At 36.2% G+C, this 18343-nt stretch overlaps 3 protein-coding genes across 5 annotated transcripts; 2 read left to right on the forward strand and 1 right to left on the reverse strand.

Moving 5' to 3' along the window:
- Positions 1 to 156: 156 nt before the first annotated feature.
- On the reverse strand, positions 157 to 3693 carry golt1bb (golgi transport 1Bb). Its single transcript, XM_059535864.1, has 5 exons — positions 3439 to 3693; positions 2688 to 2779; positions 2392 to 2570; positions 358 to 439; positions 157 to 249 (listed from the first exon to the last, which is right to left on the reverse strand). Exons 1-5 carry the CDS (start codon positions 3461 to 3463, stop codon positions 211 to 213), a joined length of 417 nt encoding a protein of 138 aa, XP_059391847.1. The 5' UTR covers positions 3464 to 3693; the 3' UTR covers positions 157 to 210.
- A 224-nt stretch (positions 3694 to 3917) lies between these two features.
- Positions 3918 to 7814, forward strand: slc35b4 (solute carrier family 35 member B4). Its single transcript, XM_059535865.1, has 10 exons — positions 3918 to 4065; positions 4182 to 4295; positions 4548 to 4650; positions 4723 to 4772; positions 4847 to 4928; positions 5053 to 5113; positions 5583 to 5692; positions 5793 to 5868; positions 6452 to 6527; positions 6631 to 7814. Exons 1-10 carry the CDS (start codon positions 3989 to 3991, stop codon positions 6875 to 6877), a joined length of 996 nt encoding a protein of 331 aa, XP_059391848.1. The 5' UTR covers positions 3918 to 3988; the 3' UTR covers positions 6878 to 7814.
- A 797-nt stretch (positions 7815 to 8611) lies between these two features.
- chchd3b (coiled-coil-helix-coiled-coil-helix domain containing 3b) lies at positions 8612 to 17528 on the forward strand. 3 transcript variants are annotated; one of them, XM_059535867.1, is made up of 10 exons: positions 8612 to 8876; positions 12571 to 12997; positions 13076 to 13915; positions 14526 to 14619; positions 14707 to 14887; positions 15547 to 15561; positions 15847 to 15930; positions 16382 to 16452; positions 16526 to 16661; positions 16849 to 17528. In XM_059535867.1, exons 1-10 carry the CDS (start codon positions 8793 to 8795, stop codon positions 16873 to 16875), a joined length of 1959 nt encoding a protein of 652 aa, XP_059391850.1. In that variant the 5' UTR covers positions 8612 to 8792; the 3' UTR covers positions 16876 to 17528. The 3 variants fall into 3 exon arrangements, with proteins under 3 accessions (XP_059391850.1, XP_059391852.1, XP_059391853.1); XM_059535870.1 differs by having other exon boundaries at positions 8615 to 8876; positions 12571 to 12874; positions 13640 to 13915; positions 16849 to 17523; XM_059535869.1 differs by lacking the exon at positions 15547 to 15561 and having other exon boundaries at positions 14707 to 14908; positions 15853 to 15930.
- The last annotated feature ends 815 nt before the right edge of the window (positions 17529 to 18343 follow it).

Raw genomic sequence — 18343 nt, forward strand, 5'->3', positions numbered from 1 at the left:
TGGTCATTTAGGGGTTCAGTGGTCCCTGTCGCCCCCTGCAGGGGGAGATGTGTGATGCAGTAACAAAAACAGCACCTGACTTGGTTTTGTAATCAGTCCCAGAAAAAACACTTGAACTTCCTCACAGGTAAAGTATCAAAAATCTCATCTGTCGTTAAGAAAGGTTGGCCACTCATAGAAAACTAAAAGCAAGTACTAAACCGTTGACTGTTATACCATGGTGTTGCTCTCGCCCACTTTATCCACTAACTAAAAGAGAAACAGAAGAACATTACTGTAGTCATGTGACAGGATTTTAAGTGTCGCTTATGCAACCAAACTAGTGACAAAAGAGTCAGCAAACTGTTTTGAACTTACCCCTCTGATGCCAGGGAGGTTTAGTAAAGATCCAAGAATAGGCACCCGCCGTATAAAGCCAACCGCAACTGGGAAAAAGCCCCTGGAAACAGATGGACAACTCATTTATAATATCAAGCTATCTATGTAACTTTTGTCCTTATAGTGGCTGAAGCAAACAATTACAAGCTACTTGTAGGGGAAGATTGTTTTAGTTAATATGTGGGTTGTGCAATGGCGCTTTTTTTCAGTAAATGTTCATTAGTTGCTAGGTAAATAACTAGAGAAATAACAGAGCATAAAATTTGTGCTACAAACAAATGCGTGTTGTATGATTATGATAATGCGTTAAAATGCATTAAAATTATATAACGAATGCTAGTTTGCTATATCAAGCATCGTAACAGCTAAAATAAATTGAAGTGAATGACACCGGACGTCTCGTATATTCAAGTTACAAATTTTAACCCGTTCGTTAAAAATAAGGTGAATATCTCAGCTAATCGACATTAAAACTATCAATAACGAAACACGGCTATCTGAAAAATCTCTCACATGAGCAGGCAGGTAGCTTACATACCACTGATGTTTTGACTTCTTGAAATCAATTATTAAAAAATGTTTTGGAAGTTACACTAACATATAGTCAATGATTTCTATTACCGTATTTTCAGCACTATAAGGCGCACCGGATTATAAGGCGCACCTTCAATGAATGGCCTATTTTAGAACTGTTTTCATATATAGGGCGCACCGGATTATACGGTGCATAGAATAGAAGATACTGCAGTCAAGCTTTGACTGGGTTTGTGTTATGCATCCACTAGATGGAGCTGTGCTAAAGGGAATTTCAACAAAACCTTGATCCATATATAAGACGCTCTGGATTATAAGGCGCACTGTCATTTTTTTTTAGAAAATTAAAGGCTTTTAAGTGTGCCTTATAGTGCGGAAAATACGGTATTCATATTAAATAACAGTATAAAATAACTTCACAAGACTAGGCAGGGCTCCTGATTAAGTATTTTAGCTTGGAGCACTGTAGCCCCTGACTGAAAACTTTTAGGAGCACAATCAGCAAATTTAGGGGCAGACCTTAAATCGGCCTGCGATGCAATCGTTCACATATTTCCCCATTTTAACTGTATTACTGACAAATTCTTTGATAATAAATAGACAACTCATAGAAATTACAATGTGCGGTATTCTTTTAATTTCAGAGGAATATGAGATATAAATATATATACTGTATGATATGATACAGTTACTATTGCTTTGCATTAATAAGTGCAGTTACTAATAATATCACGCATTTCTTGTTTATGTCATGTTTATACACATTTGACAGTAAAGCACTAGGCTTGAGTTGGGAAGCTTACAATATTTATTTGATTAACAACAGTGACATGGGCAAAATTGAATTATTTGTAGAAGTTTATATATTGTACTCTTATCAAATGTACCATTATTATTCTATAGTCTTATATGGAACTGAATAACAACTGCATCATTATGTTTGATTTAGTCCCAAATTGAAGAAAAGTTTGTTTTTCGAAGCACTTTGTGACTTTTCTTACTTCATTCACACACACAAAAAAAAGAGCAAAACTCTGACAAAATCAGATTTCTTTGATTTTGTCACAGTCTGGAGCCCTGTTAGGCAAACAGGCCAGTAACTGGTAAATTTGACTATGCAAACTATGTTGATTCGTGTTTTATTACAGCTTCATTGTTTTCCGTGTTTGCTTGCAAACTCTTGGTTCGAGGTTCATTTGTTGTGGTTTCAATCTACTTGAAGATATGACTCATGCATGCAGTTTCCCGGGAAATCCGTCCCGACAAATCTAAAGAAATACTATTTATTATAAGCCCTCCATTGTTTTTTAGGGTAAGGCAAAAACACAACTTCAGAAGATAGTGTGCTCGCTCATTATTAAATTTGATTCATATCTGGGTTAATTTTTTTTACATAGAGTAGCTTAAAGCAAAGAAAACCCTTTTATGGTAGTGCAAAAATCACCCTAAACATCTTGCCAGGATGACAAAACAACTCACCGGAAAAGGAGGAAAAATCCATAGACTTCCAGGACGACACCTACAATCGGCCATCCGATGAGCACCACGAAAACACCACCCAGAAAGAAACCGGTGGCTTTGATTTTATGCCGCTGGAAGAAGAACCTAAACGTCCGTTCCAGTCCGATAACAAACGAGAGACCCGCGACGAACAAGATCTGCAAACACAAAACGACATTCAGGTTCAGTTCAAGCAGCATTTTATTGAACTCTAATGCACCTGAGCGTTCATGTTTACTCCATTCAAACAACTCTGTGTCAAAGCACACACTTACATTTCCTATGGCCAAGAGCGCTTTATCAAAGAACAGAATCATCCCAAAGAATAGGAAAAACACGCCGAAGCCCGTCAGCCCCATGCCGATCTCTGTTAAAAACACAACAGCAGCCTTTATTAGTGCTGCGCTATAAATACAGAGAGTGTGGCATCCCAATAAGTCATATAGAAGATACTTCAGTGGAAGTAAAAATATTGTACTCATGTACAACATTGCAATTGTTTCAGGATTTCTTCTTTCTGATGACTAGAAAGGTTAAATAACCAAGATTAAAGATTAAATAATAATTACTAATAGGTACCATATGATTACCATATACCAGGGTATTTGCATAATACTCCAAAGCACTTCAGAGAATACCATGGTAATATATCATAGACGGACAGATAGATGATAGATAGATAGATAGATAGATAGATAGATAGATAGATAGATAGATAGATAGATAGAATGACAGACGGACGGATAGTTGTACTAATGACAAATGATCACCGGATTTATATACTGATCCAGGGTACCTTACTACAATGATGATGGTATTATCATGGTATCACTATTCTTCTAATATTAGCTTACGAGTTTTACTATAGTAGTGATTTGATTGTACTGTTAGAGGCCCCGCCGTGTATCCTCATTCATTCCCTTTCATCACTTTCACAACATTTTCAGCTTTAAAGCGGTATTTTAAACATTTCTAACTAAACCAACAACATTAACGCAGGGCAGAGATACTGTAAGATTGACTTACTCTGTGAGTCCGTTAACGAAATCATGTTTGTGTCGTTTATCAGATGGTTTACTGACTGACAAGTAAAATTGTTCTGTGTGTGATCGCCACGACACCGGAAACACGTAGAGATATTTTAAACGTCCGAGAGGACGCTGGAACGCACTGCGAACAAATCAGATGCTGTTTATTATTGTTATTATTTTACTTTGTTTTTATTTAAAGGCTATTTTAATTTTACTACTTCCTCTCGCAATCATGCTACACCCACGCAAACACTTGCTTAGTTTGTTATTTTTTATGAACGTAGTTGTTTTTGGTCTTGTTTCTGGGAAATGTAGTTTTCAGGAACAACCGCATACATGCTGGATTAGAGCCAAAAAACTACAAATCCCAGCAGGCGCAATGAGAAGCAGGAAGCCATGTCTTTAGCCGGGAGACGTGTTCACTGTATCAGTAGTTCACTGGTGCATGTCCTGAACATTTAGACATTTATTATTCACCATGCCAACATTCGGATTAGTGTAAAACTGAAATAACGGGTGTGATTCTTTCATTTTAGGCTTTAGCAATGAATACGTTATTTGCGATCGCTTTGGTGTTTGTTGGTTGCTGCAGTAATGTTGTGTTTTTGGAACTTTTGGTTAGGTGAGTTGCATGTCTCTCATTCATGATCCTTTTTTTCGTATTTGAGTTTGTATTCAATGCATTTGAACTTAATGTATGCTGTCATTTCTTGCTTCATTAATTGCTATTTTTTCCAGGGATTTCCCAGGATGTGGGAATATTGTCACTTTTGCCCAGTTTGCCTTCATTGCACTTGAAGGGTTCATCTTTGAGACAAACTTTGGACGCAAAAAGCCACACATACCCCTCAGGTTAATAAATTATAACATTTATACTCACCTACATGCATTTTCATTCTAACAATGCATTTTGGCTTCTGAACAGATTAGTAAAAAGTATCAATTTAAGTGATAATTATAGGTGATTGATTTACCAGATTCCCATCATGTTGTATGTGCATTCGTTTTCCAAAAAACTAAATGCATAATTATGCATTTTTACTCAAACATCTAGAATCAGTATTGTGAGTATTTCATGTCTTTTGATGTGTTTCCCCTATGCAGTAACTATGTGATCATGGTGAGCATGTTCTTTACGGTCAGCGTGATCAATAACTACGCTCTGAACTTTAACATCGCCATGCCCCTGCACATGATCTTCAGATCAGTAAGTATCATTCATTCATTGCTTTAAAACCCGTGTCTCAGTGATCTCTGTAACTTCGCATTTTGATCACAGGGATCTTTAATAGCAAACATGATCCTCGGTATTATCATCTTGAAGAAAAGGTAGGCTGAAGATATGCACAATCCTTACTTAACCTTTTTTTATGCATATTATTCAGTCAGGTTCTTACTTTCAGATATTCGGCGAGTAAATATCTCTCCATCGTGCTGGTGTCTTTGGGCATTTTCATTTGCACTATTATGTCGGCCAAACAAGTGGTGAGTCACTTTAGGCTGGATCACAAAATACTGTGTTAGTATAGTTAGTTGTTTCGTATTAACATGCATTTGCATTTCAATGCATTTATCTGCACCTAATATGTCAGGTTTGATATTTATGTAGCATGTTGAAAAAGGGGCCACAGAGGAAGATGGTTTTTATGCCTTCATGCATTGGATTCTGGGTAATATTCTCACTATGCATTCACATTGGCAATGTTTGCTGCATATTGTATAGTATATTCTACCATTGAAAAATTAATATGTGAAACTGCATTAGTTACAATTAGAATGATTTCTGAAGGATCATCTGACACTGAAGACTGGAGGAATGATGCTGAAAAAACAGCTGTGCATCACAGGAATAAATTACATTTTACAATGTAGCAAAACAGATAAGAGTTATTTGAAATAGTAATAATATTTCCTATTATCAATGTTTTTATAGTATGTTGGATCAAATAAATACCAATTTTATGAGCGTTAGAGATGCAAAAATATAAAACATCTTTACATATGGTTGCGTACAGTTTTGCATATTACAAAAATAGTATTAGTAGTGTTAGTATGCAATTCCGAAGACATTTAATGAGTTTAAGTGGTTATTTATATGATTCTGAATTGATATATTCGATTGATGCTGTTGTGTTTCAGGGATCGCCATGCTGACGTTCGCCTTGCTGATGTCTGCAAGAATGGGTATTTTCCAGGAAACTCTGTATAAGGAGTATGGCAAACACTCCAAGGAGGCTTTGTTTTACAATGTAAGTCCAGACCGGGATGTCTGATGCTGAATTTTAGTGTGCAACATTTTGTCTTCTGTGAGTATGTGGGATTGAGTGGGATTTTTACACCTTTTTTCAGCACTGTCTGCCTTTACCGGGATTCCTCCTGCTGTCAACAGACATCTACAGACACGCCGTGCTCTTCAGCCAGAGCTGTGAGTGTGATCCTGATGGGACTAATAAAGTAAATGAGTCATCTCCGCTCAAACCTTCGGGGTCTTTAAGGTTTTTTTTTTTTTAAAGAATGCTTACCACGGCTGCATTTATTTGATTAAAAAATATTGTAAAAACAGAAAAATATTATTCCAATTTAAAATAACCGTTTTCTGTTGAAGCTAATTCCTGCCACAAGATTAAAAAAAAATTAAAATTTGTTTTTAAAAAAAAATATATATATATATATTATATTTAAATTCTGTCAGAAACGGGCTTTAATAATATTATTTAAAATGTAATTTATTCCTGTGATCAAAGCAGAATTTACAGCATCATTACTCCAGTCTTCAGTGATCTTCAGAAATCATCCTAATATACTGATTTGCTGCTCAAGAAACTTTTCTGATGATTTCCAATGACACTGGTGCTGCTTCATATTCTTGACTTCAATATCTTTTATCAATTTCTCATTGAATGTCCGTACTGATTTCTTTCAAAACCCCAAATGTTTGAATGGTGTGTACAAGCCTTAAAAAGTTCTAGTTTGTTTGGCCTTTATTTTGAAATGACTTTTTCTCACAGCTCCAGTGGAAATCCCTGTGATTGGTCAGTCTGTGCCAGTCATGTGGTTATACCTTCTGATGAATGTCATCACCCAGTATCCTTTCATTTTTGTCATATCTAAATCTTCCTAATTGGACAGAGCTGTAGAAAGGCATGTTTAGAAATCTATCTGTTATATCCTTAGCCAGATGTCTCAGATACGTGTGCATCCGCGGCGTCTTCATTCTGACCACAGAGTGTGCATCGCTCACCGTTACTCTGGTGGTGACGCTTCGCAAATTCCTGAGTCTCATTATCTCCATCCTGTATTTCAATAATCCCTTCACAGCTTGGCACTGGGTCGGCACGGCCGTGGTGTTCCTGGGAACACTGCTCTACACAGAAGTCCTCTCCAGCATTCGTGTCGCAATGAAAGGAGAGAAAGCTGACAAGAAGGCAGAGTAAATTATGGAAGCCCTTGTATGCCACAAAATACAAAAATGTATTTGACTCTTTTTCTCACAGTAATGACTCTTTTGTCAAAATTGTGAGTTAAATGTCAAAAATTTGAGAAAAATGTCAGAATTGAGAGATTCAAATTTGGAATTCTGAGAAGAAAGTCAAAAATTGGCTTTTTAATTTTTTTTAAAATTCCGTGTTGGATAGAAGCTTTCATAGTAAATTGTGTAAAGGAAGTGTAATACCTCTTTAGCTTTGTATAAGTGTGTTTTGTTGGTGTGTGTCCCATCACTATTCATTTTAAAGTTATTCACTGTGGACGGATGAGCACTTGAGGTACATTTGGCCATTTTTATGAGCTGCTTTTGAGCCAAGTGTGTGTAAGATAGAGCGTTTGCCTGCCAGATTTTACCATGTGTGACCTGTTTCAGTATCTAGGTCTGTTTTTGCAGAAATAGACACTTTTATTTTATTCCTGGCACCACATTTACTAACATAATGGTCCATTTTTGCTAGTTTTGTTAGCATGTTCAGGACTTGCAGCTATTTTTAATAAGTGTTAATGTTTACTACAAGTTAGTGGTATTTATTTATTTTCCATTTTTAAACACAGCCGGTTTTAGTAAGTCAGTAAATATGTTGGCCCACTTACATGTGTCTTTATTCAGGTGATATGATAAAGTAAGACAGACTTCGAACGGTAATGCACCTTCTACTAAGGTTTCAGTCAGGTTAAGGCAAATACTGTAGAAAACAACTGCCAATATTGTCAAAAATATCTACACTTATGTCCATGAGGCTGGAATTTGTAATTTGGCATGGATTTGTGTAAGATGTTTATTTATTTATTTTTATTACCAGCTAACACAAACCGACCTCATAAACTGAAGGAAATCATCTCTTTTGTGCAGTTCTTTCAATCTCATCTGCATTTTCTGCACAACTAATGTGCGGACTATTCATTCAAACTTCATAATTTCTAGGATTAATCAATTTCTCTTGATATTCTATTAATTTTATGGTCTTTGTTGGTATTAAAAGTATGTTCTTTTGTCTGACGGATTGATAATACTCAGGGTTTTTATATAGAGGTAATGTATTTGTCACTCATGCAAAATTCAGAAATTCACACAGTACAAAAATTAAATAACCATCATTTTCCACCAAACTACAATAATACAGCTATAAATAATTATAATTTAATGAGATCGCGTTCAAAAAAGTGAGTTTTCAAGTGTACATTTACATTTTTTGGCAGAACAATGAATAACTTTGAACACTCATAAATCATAATAAAAACACGTCATGTATTATTAATATAGTATAAGTCACGCCACAGACACATAGCATCATGAACAGCATATATTGACAGAGTTGTGAACATTCATTAGCTGAAAACCATATTTCCCACCAAAATACAATGTGTGAATACTTAAAATGAATAATAATTTAATGCGATTGTTCAAAACGAGTATGCGTTCAAATATTATTTTTAAAAAAAAATTCCATTACAGAGTATTTTTTAAAACATTTTGAATAATAATAATCGCCTCATGTATTATTAATATATCATAATTAGCCACACCCCCAAATATTTACTATCATGAAAAAGTACATGATGTCCATTTTAAATACTTCTAAACTTTAATAATGCGTGTATGCGCCCATAAGGATATAAAAAATGAGATTTTCTAATAATTATAAACGTTTATTGGCTGACAGAATTTGAATCGCTGGAGGTTGAAATAAACGCGGGGCTGTGGAGTGAAATTCCTCTGGGTGTGAAAGTAGGGAGGGCTGAGCTAAACACGAGGTTTTGGGCTTTAGATGTCTACGCTCATATACTGAACACCCCAGTCTGTAAGAAAAATTTAATTCTCGGTTTTATTTGCAATAAATATCGCGTGAGACCGTCGAAGTGATGGGGGGCAATGTTAGCTCGCGCCACGTTTCCTTCGACCCTGCATATGATGAGGAGGGGGTTACATTCGTGAAGGGCATTAGGGTAAGTGTACTAGATAACGATACACTTTTGGAAAAGTATTTTCTGTTTCCTTTGTTTAATTTGAACAATATTATATATGTCGTTGTTTTTTTTTTAATCTATGCGTGCTTAATAACATAATTTGTTGCAGCGTAGCCAACTTCCACTGCAAGACCTTTGATTCCGTCTTTGAAATGAATTAGAATATCGTGTACAATACATTGCAAGTTTGTGAAGATTTTAGGAATGCAGAACAATGTCCTGGAGGGAATATAGCTTAAGTTAAATATAGCCTACGTAAAAGTCAAGCATGTTGACCTACTGCATACTAAACATACATACTGTACTTAGACGGGTTAACGTATACATTAGCCTACCTATAGCTTTCAAAATCAACTGTACTTGAAGTGTATACTTGTGACAGTATGTCCCTACACCAAACTCATCATAGAACTAAATCTTATAATGGACATATAATACAATATGTATAAGTACAATACAACCACAGTACTTTTCTTTACAAAAAAAAAGCATGGTTCAATTTGGAATTTTACTATGGTAATACCATATTTTTGGGTGTGTCCCATAAATATACCATTGAACATGAATTTGGTTCGCATTCCATGGTTTATATCAGTGTACAGTGGTTTTCCCATTTTCTGAACCATAGTAGGCCTACTGCTAATAATTTCCTAGATTATTTGTGATCACTTAGAAAAAAAAATGTTTCATAAAAATAAAGCAATATTGTCTAATGAAGATTCATGCATCCAATGTTAGTCAAATTGCATTGCAAATTAGAAAAAAAGATCCAGTAAATTAATTAATTTTGGGCTACAATAATCCGGGGAAAGAAATTGTTCGAGTTTCCAGTCTGACCGTCAAAATACAAGCTTGTAGGTGATGGAAGTCTTTTTTCAGTTTTCATCATAAAACTAAACCCACTTGAAAAAACTTATGTAACAATTTATAGTAAATGCTATGGTGTTTTTGAACCTTACTATTAGGGCTGTGCAAAAAATCGAATGCGATTTTCATGCGCATCTCATCAGTAAAGATGCTCCTTTGTCATTGGCGTAGCAGTCGGTCAATCCCACCTTTCCAGTAAATACGACTTGTGATTGGACTGTACGTCAGCAGACAGCAAAGCATTGGCCAAGAGCGGTAGGCCCTCCCTCCAGGCTTTTTTTTAGTTGCGAGGTTGCAAAGCTTCATTTTCGCTCAGTCTGAGTTTCAGAGCAGAGCTGCGTGACAACGCTGCCACAAATCACGTGAGTCGCAAGCACGCAACTGTGAGGGCGTATTTCCGCAAAGTGGGTGTTGTATACTCAGCTCTAAAAAAAATTGTGTGCAAATGTAATGCAATGTAATAAGTTTAGCCCTTTCGAACCTCAGTTTTCAGAGTTTTTAAAACTTTTTCCACCTATTCGCTCACCAGTTTTCAGATCACTATTTACAAGGTTTCAAATCTTGAAAACAAACTATACACTGGGAGAACAGTGACAAATTCGAAACTCTGAAAAAATGATTGCACAACACCATTAAAAAGAGTGTTGCACTTCTGAAGATGGAAAACTCAAAAACAAAATTATGTTTGAAGAGATTTGATTTTTTTACCACTTTGCAAGCCTGCAAAGCTCTGTTTTCAGAGTTTCAAAACTATTTTTTCACACATTCGCACACCAGTTTTCAGATCACCATTTACAAGGTATCAAACCTGGAAAACAATCTAATAAAGTGGGAGAACACTGACAAATTTGAAACTCTGAAAAATTCTTTGCGCAACATCGTAAAAAAAAAGTTGCAGTTCTGAAGAAGGAAATCTCAAAAACAGCATAATGTTTGCAGAGATGTTTTTATTTGTTTTACATTTTGCAAGCTTGCAAATCTTATTTTTCGATCTTGCAAAACTTTTTTTTGTAAGATTTTGAGTTTTCGAACACTTAGTTTCAACCTTTCATACCTTTATTTTCAGTTTTGAATCATGGCAGGATTTAAATCCCATATATCTCCAGCACGTGCGTTCAGATCAGGGTTGCCAGGTTTTCACAACAACTCTTGCCCAGTTGCTTCTTAAAACTAGTCCAAAACTAGCCCAATCGCGTTTCTGGGAGGTTCCCCGATAAAAATTGCTTCCCGGGGTTAAAATGGAAGGCTTTTGGAAGGGTTGCCCTGGTAAAATTATCGCATTTTAGGGGATAAATATCAAACCGCGGACATGAAAAACAATCGCAGACTTGGCAACACTGGTTCAGGTGGAGCGGCAGTTACTACACAGAGCCTTAGTCTACCGACAACTAACACAAAATCGTTTTCAAAATCGACAAAGAATCGTCTGCGATTTTAACATCGATTTTGTGTAGATTGTCAGTGAATTACGGCTCGGTGTAGTAAATGTCTACCAGTGTTGCCAAGTCTGTGGTTGTTTTTCATGTCCGCGGGTCAAAGCGACCCCAATACAAATAACGTGATATTTAGCCCCTAAAATGCGAATTTTACCAAGGCAACCCTGCTAAAAAAATGTATATTTTTATATTTTGAGAAGCAACTGGGCAGGATTTGTTGTGAAAACCTGGCAACCCTGATCCCAACGCAAGTGCTGGAGATATACTTCAAATTACAGGAGCGTCTTTACTGATGAGATGTGCATGAAAATCGCATTCGATTTTTTGCACAGCCCTACTTACTATAGGCGGTTTCAACGGCCACAACATAAACAAACGTTACTGCGCATGCGCGCTTTTGTGGACCTAACTTAACTTCCGGTAGACTTCCAAATAGAATCAAACAACAGCCAAGTCCCTCTAGAGTAGATATTTTTTGATAACAAACAAAATATGTTTGCCGCGTGGATCAGGTGGACTTAATGAAAATGCAAATTCATTCTTTGCCAGCAGGAGATGTTTTAAAGCATAGACATAAAGCGCGAGAAATAGAGGTTTCCTCAGTAACAGCTGTAAACAAAGCAGAGCTGGTACGCTCACACGCTGCTTTATCAGGCATATAACACGCAAGTCTTCCTTCAGAAATACAGCGATATAAAAACACCTGTGCCTCGTTTTGATATTTAAACATATAAATGTAAGGAATTATTATTATTAAACGTGCAGTACGTAACGTTACTCATGTTTATTCAGCGAAGCCTTTTTGAAAACCGATCAGTTTTAAAATTGTGGCGAGTCTCCAAAATATATAAATGTATGGGAAACACATCCCGCAGCACAACCACCTGACCCCAACTTCAGTCTACTCATCACCTTGACTTTAACTGCATTTGTAGAAGGCACTGCAGCCAGACCGATATACACAATACAGACTGGAAGTTAACTTAGGTCCAGGCGCGTGCGCCCGATAAAACCGTCTATAGTAAAGTACTTGAATTAATTTGTTATGGAATTCTATAGTTGCTGTGGTAACTATAGAATTACCACTTTTTTCTAAAACTATAGGGTATATTATACTAAAATATACTAGTTTACTGTAGTAAAAACTAAAGTATAATACAGTATTTATTACAGTTTAACAGTTCACTATAGTTAATTCTCCAGTATGCTTTAGCATTCATGAACAAAGTGTTGTAAATACTATAATATATACAGTATACACTTTACTATAGCATGGTTCAAAAACACTATAGTATTTACTTTGCATATTTAAAAAAAACAAGCGATATCAACAAGTATATCAATGCTATTTCTCATCTGATGATAAACAGCTTTCACAAAGAGTGATTGATCGTATGAAGGAGTCTCCACCTGTGGTTCACCCGCAAGCTTCACCCAAATCCTCCACCCAGTCAACAGCTCCTGTAGCTCCTCCGGTCGAGCGATTGGTTCCAGGTGAACATCAAGTACCCGTAATCAGTCATCCTCCCTCATATGCCAGTACTTTGGTTCCTCCTCCTGTTTCAGTGCCAATAAAACCTTTCGTGCCTTTAGTAACTGGGACTGTGGAAACATCCGCACCACCTTCAAATCTCATAAAGTCACCTGAAAGTCTTCCAAACCCTCCACCTACAGGTGATGAGCATGTAGCTATACTTGTACCTGACCCTCAACCTGCTGTGCTGCCTGCTGAACCCATAAATGCTCCTTCACCAGTGTCAAGTGAACCAATAACTGCTTCTCCACGAGTGGAATTGAGTGTTAAACCCCTAACACCACCTCCTGCAATAACCTCGACTGCTGAACCTGTAGCTATTCTTCCTTCACCAATCACAGACCCACTTATTGGGTCCTCTGTTGAACCCGTAACACCTATAGGGTCCTCTGTTGAACCCCTAACACCTATAGGGTCCTCTGTTGAACACGTAACTCCTATAGGGTCCTCTGTTGAACCCGTAACACCTATAGGGTCCTCTGTTGAACCCCTAACACCTATAGGGTCCTCTGTTGAACCCGTAACACCTATAGGGTCCTCTGTTGAACCCGTAACACCTATAGGGTCCTCTGTTGAACCCCTAACACCTATAGGGTCCTCTGTTGAACCCGTAACACCTATAGGGTCCTCTGTTGAACCCGTAACACCTATAGGGTCCTCTGTTGAACCCCTAACACCTATAGGGTCCTCTGTTGAACCCCTAACACCTATAGGGTCCTCTGTTGAACCCCTAACACCTATAGAGTCCTCTGTTGAACCCATAACACCTATAGAGTCCTCTGTTGAACCTGTAAAACAAACACCTATAGAGTCCTCTGTTGAACCTGCAATTATATCTGCTGAAGATCTTGTTCCATCTGCTGAACCGATTGAACCTATAGAAACTCCATCATCTCTTACTTTAGCTGCTCAGCCAACATCTGGCGAGTCCATGCATTTACCTGTTGAACCTGAGGTTTCAACCTCCCCAATCTCCATACCTGCTCCTATTCAGTCTGTCTTGGAGGAGTCTGCTGTTTCGCAGTCAGGCTCTGCTTCATCTGTGGTTTTGCCTGATGAAATGCCTTGCAAGATGCAAATGGGTCCAATTTCTACGGGAGATCCTGCAGTTCCTTGTGTTCACCTGGTTGAGGAACCTGTTGCGCCACAACTCGAGGTCTTTCCACTGGAAACACATGTTGGTAAGTTCATCATCTGGTTCATTAGTCTTACCAAAGTCTCTCTGGTTAATTTTTGACTGATGGACCTGCAAAGTCTCCACTTGTATCTAAGGATTTTGTAGAAATGCTTGTTGAACACAATTTTGAAATTGCAATAAACTGGAAGTGGCAACAGATCTTTTCTGTAAACTGTATTGTCGCATAACTCTCCATATAAAGTTTGATATTGGATAACTTTACCTGCATATATAGAGTGCATTCACTGCTTGATTGCTTATATCATCACAACATGTAAATTATATTATCGCCCAGCTCCAGTCTGCTAAATGCAACTATAAGGCATGAAGATTTGGAAGTGATTAATCGCGATTAATCATTTGACAGCACTGTTTATAAACAATAACATCATGATTTTCATCACAATTTACATTAGCATCATTATTTTTTTAAATAATCTGTTTTGTTGAAACTAATATTTAATTACTTAAAAAAAAACATGCATGGATTAATTGGTAAAAAATAATATCTTTAACATGCATTTAGAAAATAAATTAACTTTTCCAAAACTAGATTGTGTTTTATAAATGAATGGAAGATCTCCATGCTAAAATATGATATTTATTTTGTTTAGTGAATGAGGAAAAGCTAAAAAGGCACCTCAGAGAAGATCTCCAGAAGCTCCTGAATGAGGAAATGAAGATGGCAGAGCATATCATGAGACAACAGTAAGTATAGATGAAGATCTCTCAACAAAATACCCAAGAATGCAGTGTGTTTTGGCATCTAAACAACATTTCCTGTGTTTTCATAAGGCTGGAGGAAGAGAAAGCTAAAGTGAAGGCCCAAGCTCAAGCTGCAGCCCGACTCCAGATTCAGGACGAGGTCCAGAAGCTTCTGGAAGAGGAGAAGGCATCCTATCAACAGACTCTGGCAGATGCCATTAGGATGGAGAAGCTGAAGGTTCAGGATGAGCATCTCATAACTCAGTATTATGTAAGTCAGCTTCTGCGCACAGTTGTGTGTTGTTTGTGGATGTGCATCTGAGTATTCATGCTTCTTACCATTTGAACAGCTTCTTCTGTCTCTGTGCATTTTTTTTTTTGCTAAGCACTCATAACAAAAATATGGTGGTGCAATATTATCAAAATACTAAGGATTAATAAAAAGACATTTAAAAACAAACAAATACTAGTAGTAATAATGTCAAAAGCACAATAAAATTGCTAAAACTTTACCTAAATCAAATAAATATCTATATATATATATATATTGGAAAATGTTAAATAGAAATTGTAATATAACACTTGTAATAATGTACAAAAATAAAATAATTGCTTAAGCTTTACCTAAAACAAAAAGATATTAATTGGAAAATGTAAAATAGAAATTGTAATGAAATAAAAAAATTCTAATTATCAATAAAAACTTGATACTAAGATAACGCTATTATCATGTGCAAAACAACATGTTATGTAACAGTTTCTCTGCATCCAGTTCTAAATGTATCTGCATTTGTTGAATATGCATATTGTGAACGTCCAGATGTTAAAAATGCATGAAAATAAATGTTATAGCTTTACTGCTTAACTCCACTGTCGCTTATTTCATATCCCTTTCTCTTTTCTTCCACATGATCTGCTCATGTGTTTCAGTGGATGGAGAGGAAGGTAAGATGTTGAGGCTTCATTTTGCTCGTTCACTTTTTAAGAGAAATTTGTGATCCAGCTTAATGTGAGTGAGTGAATTAATGCTTAAATACAAGGTTAAATTAGTTCCGTTTAATATGCATTAATCTATTACACACACACAGCCTTTTCTGTAAACATCATTTGTGAGCAACACCCTTTTGTATATTCATATCAAGAAATGCATGTGCCATTAAACTCTCTTTACTGTAGTGCTCTGTAGTAGATTTACAGGATGATGCTTCACATGTTTTATCTTCCCATCAGGCTCAGAAACTGGAGGAGAAGGAGAAAGATCTGGAAAATCAGGAGGCTTTGTTTCGGGAGCAGATTGCTAAGATGCAGGAAAAGGCAAAATGATTCACCTGATCTTTCATATGCTCTTTATACCTTTTCCAGAGTGATATCAGCACTTCATATGCAGTACAGGGTTATTAAAAAAAGAATAATAATTCATTACTTGAAATAAAATAAACTTTATCTGAAATGAAATAACTTATTTTGTTTTAAATGTATCTTATTTCAGCTAGTTGCCGAGGTAACATTTCTAATTATCATTCTGTTTAACTTGATTTACTAAAATAAAATGAAATAAATATTAATAAAAGCCATATAGACACATTTAAAAATAATAAAAATGACGAAACAAGCAAATTTACTGAAACTTTTAACTGAACTCAAAATGAAAATAAACTGAAAATATACAAAATAAAAAAGAATTCAAAATATTATTAAAAACTATAGTATCTTTTTGATATGAGATGAAGTAAAATAACACTAATGTCTCTTTGTTGTTGTCCAGATGGCTCGGTTCACAAAAGTTACTGCTGAAAATTACAAGAAAGGCTTAGAGGATGCACACAAGCGCTTCAGGTGAGCGTGCAAGATCAATAAATCAGTCTTTAGTATTTCAAATGTCATTCATCTGATTTCTCACTCTCTCTAGGCGATGCCAAATCAAACCAGTGTGTTCAGATCTGCAGAGTCAGATACTGAAGTGTTACGCTGAGAATAAAGGTCAGACTATGAGCTGTTCCAACATCGCGTCACTGTATATTCAGTGTGTGGACTGTGCCAGACAGGTAAACCACACTGATAAGGACACGGCATGACTCATATTCAAAATAGCTTTTAAATACTGACTGGAGAAAATGTTTATGGAGTGCAGCTTAGAGCACATCTTAAACAAAAACTTTTTTTTTTAAGTATTATTATTCTATATAATTACTATGAATTATTCACAAAAATGTCATTACATTTTTTTTCTAGGATAAAAAGCTGAGCACCGGAGGTTAGCTCACTGGGCTGAACATCAGATGAAAAGGCCATCACTGCAAACACACACACATTAAAAATGATTTGATTAGTTTAATTGTGTATTACACATTTCAGCAGTTTTAAATATGCCTTCTCTTGAATATGAGCCATTGTTGGACCACTATGAAGAAATACCTCAACTGGTTTCAGACTCTTGTGACTGTGAACTCCTAAGCTAAATGGTTTCAGGTGCTATCGAGTGCTTTGTTTGTGTGTGGAAACATAGTGATTTCTTCTGTGTTCCTTCTTGTTTTAAAATAGTGCATGACCTAAAAGTACAAAGTGATGCACAATCTGGAAGCTGTTGTTTGATGACATGTTTTTGCATAGTAAAAAGTTTGTCTTTTCCTTTGATACCTGATTTTATAGGTATTTTGGACAAATGATTGAAATCCAAGCTCTGGTGCTAAAAGCCGTTCAAATGTGTAAAATGGGTATTAAAGGAATAGTTAACCCAAAAATAAAAATTAGCTGGAAATGCACGCACGTTCAGGTTATCCTAGATGTAGATGAGTTTGTTTCTTTATCAGATTTGGAGAAATGTAGCATTGCATCAGTTGCTCACCAATGGAGTGAATGGGTGCCGTCAGAATGATAGTCCAAACAGCTGATAAAAACATCACATTAAATCAAAAACACAAAAGGCATGCAAATTAAAAAGTGGCATGTTTGTAAGAAACAAATCCATCATCATGTTGTCTCATCTGAATCGGGAGAGAAATATTCAAAGATCAAGCACCGTTCACATGTGAGACAACTATAGGGAATGGACTTTTTCAGTAGTGGAAGTGTTGTTATGGATTATGGTATTTTGTCCAGAAAGTTTACAGTTGAAACGCTTTTATTTTTTTTCTTCCACTTAAATTAATGGGCTGGAGTGGTGTGGATTACTTGTGGATTATTGTGATGTTTTTATCAGCTTTTTGGTGAGCAAGTGAAAATTTCTCAAAATCTGTTCAAATGAAAAAGTCCCTGAATGGGAGAAATCATGAAAACCTAAGTTCTTTGTTGTGCAACTTTAAATAACATGTTTCCATTAGATGGTGCTGTAGCCCACAGTCTGTGGCACTGAACGTTATTCTAATATTCTTGGTGTATTGTGAAACCACTCTGGTCTAGAAGGTTAAAAGGATGACCAAGCCTCTGATCAGCAAAATAACAGTAGTTTTGGAATGAAACAAACATGAGCAGTTGTAAAACGATCAGTGATCATATATTATCCAGCTGGTTCATTTGCATTTATAGCTTGGTTTATGGTTTTATTTATCTTCTAGTACCAAGGGGGTTGTAGTTCTGTCAGTGCAGTATTTTATTGTATGAGATGGTGAAATGAATAAGAAATCATTTTCACCTGACTCTTTTATCCTCTTATGTGTCCTACCAGAATGAACACATACAGTCGTGGCCAAAAGTTTTGAGAATTACATAAATATTGGAAATTGGAAAT

This window comes from Carassius carassius, chromosome 43 (assembly GCF_963082965.1).
Source record: "Carassius carassius chromosome 43, fCarCar2.1, whole genome shotgun sequence".
Classification (NCBI taxonomy): Eukaryota; Metazoa; Chordata; class Actinopteri; order Cypriniformes; family Cyprinidae; genus Carassius; species Carassius carassius.

Excerpts from the sequence above, each read along its gene's own strand:
- slc35b4 (XM_059535865.1), top strand. The coding sequence starts at position 3,989 with ATGAATACGTTATTTGCGATCGCTTTGGTGTTTGTTGGTTGCTGCAGT. Across the intron at positions 4,296-4,547 it reads AAGCCACACATACCCCTCAG|TAACTATGTGATCATGGTGA; the intron begins GTTAATAAATTA and ends TCCCCTATGCAG. Across the intron at positions 6,528-6,630 it reads CTGATGAATGTCATCACCCA|ATACGTGTGCATCCGCGGCG; the intron begins GTATCCTTTCAT and ends CAGATGTCTCAG.
- golt1bb (XM_059535864.1), bottom strand. The coding sequence starts at position 3,463 with ATGATTTCGTTAACGGACTCACAGA. Across the intron at positions 2,571-2,687 it reads CGCTCTTGGCCATAGGAAAT|ATCTTGTTCGTCGCGGGTCT; the intron begins GTAAGTGTGTGC and ends TTGTGTTTGCAG. Across the intron at positions 440-2,391 it reads GGATTTTTCCTCCTTTTCCG|GGGCTTTTTCCCAGTTGCGG; the intron begins GTGAGTTGTTTT and ends ATCTGTTTCCAG.
- chchd3b (XM_059535869.1), top strand. The coding sequence starts at position 8,793 with ATGGGGGGCAATGTTAGCTCGCGCCACGTTTCCTTCGACCCTGCATAT. Across the intron at positions 13,916-14,525 it reads TCCACTGGAAACACATGTTG|TGAATGAGGAAAAGCTAAAA; the intron begins GTAAGTTCATCA and ends TATTTTGTTTAG. Across the intron at positions 14,620-14,706 it reads GAGCATATCATGAGACAACA|GCTGGAGGAAGAGAAAGCTA; the intron begins GTAAGTATAGAT and ends TGTTTTCATAAG.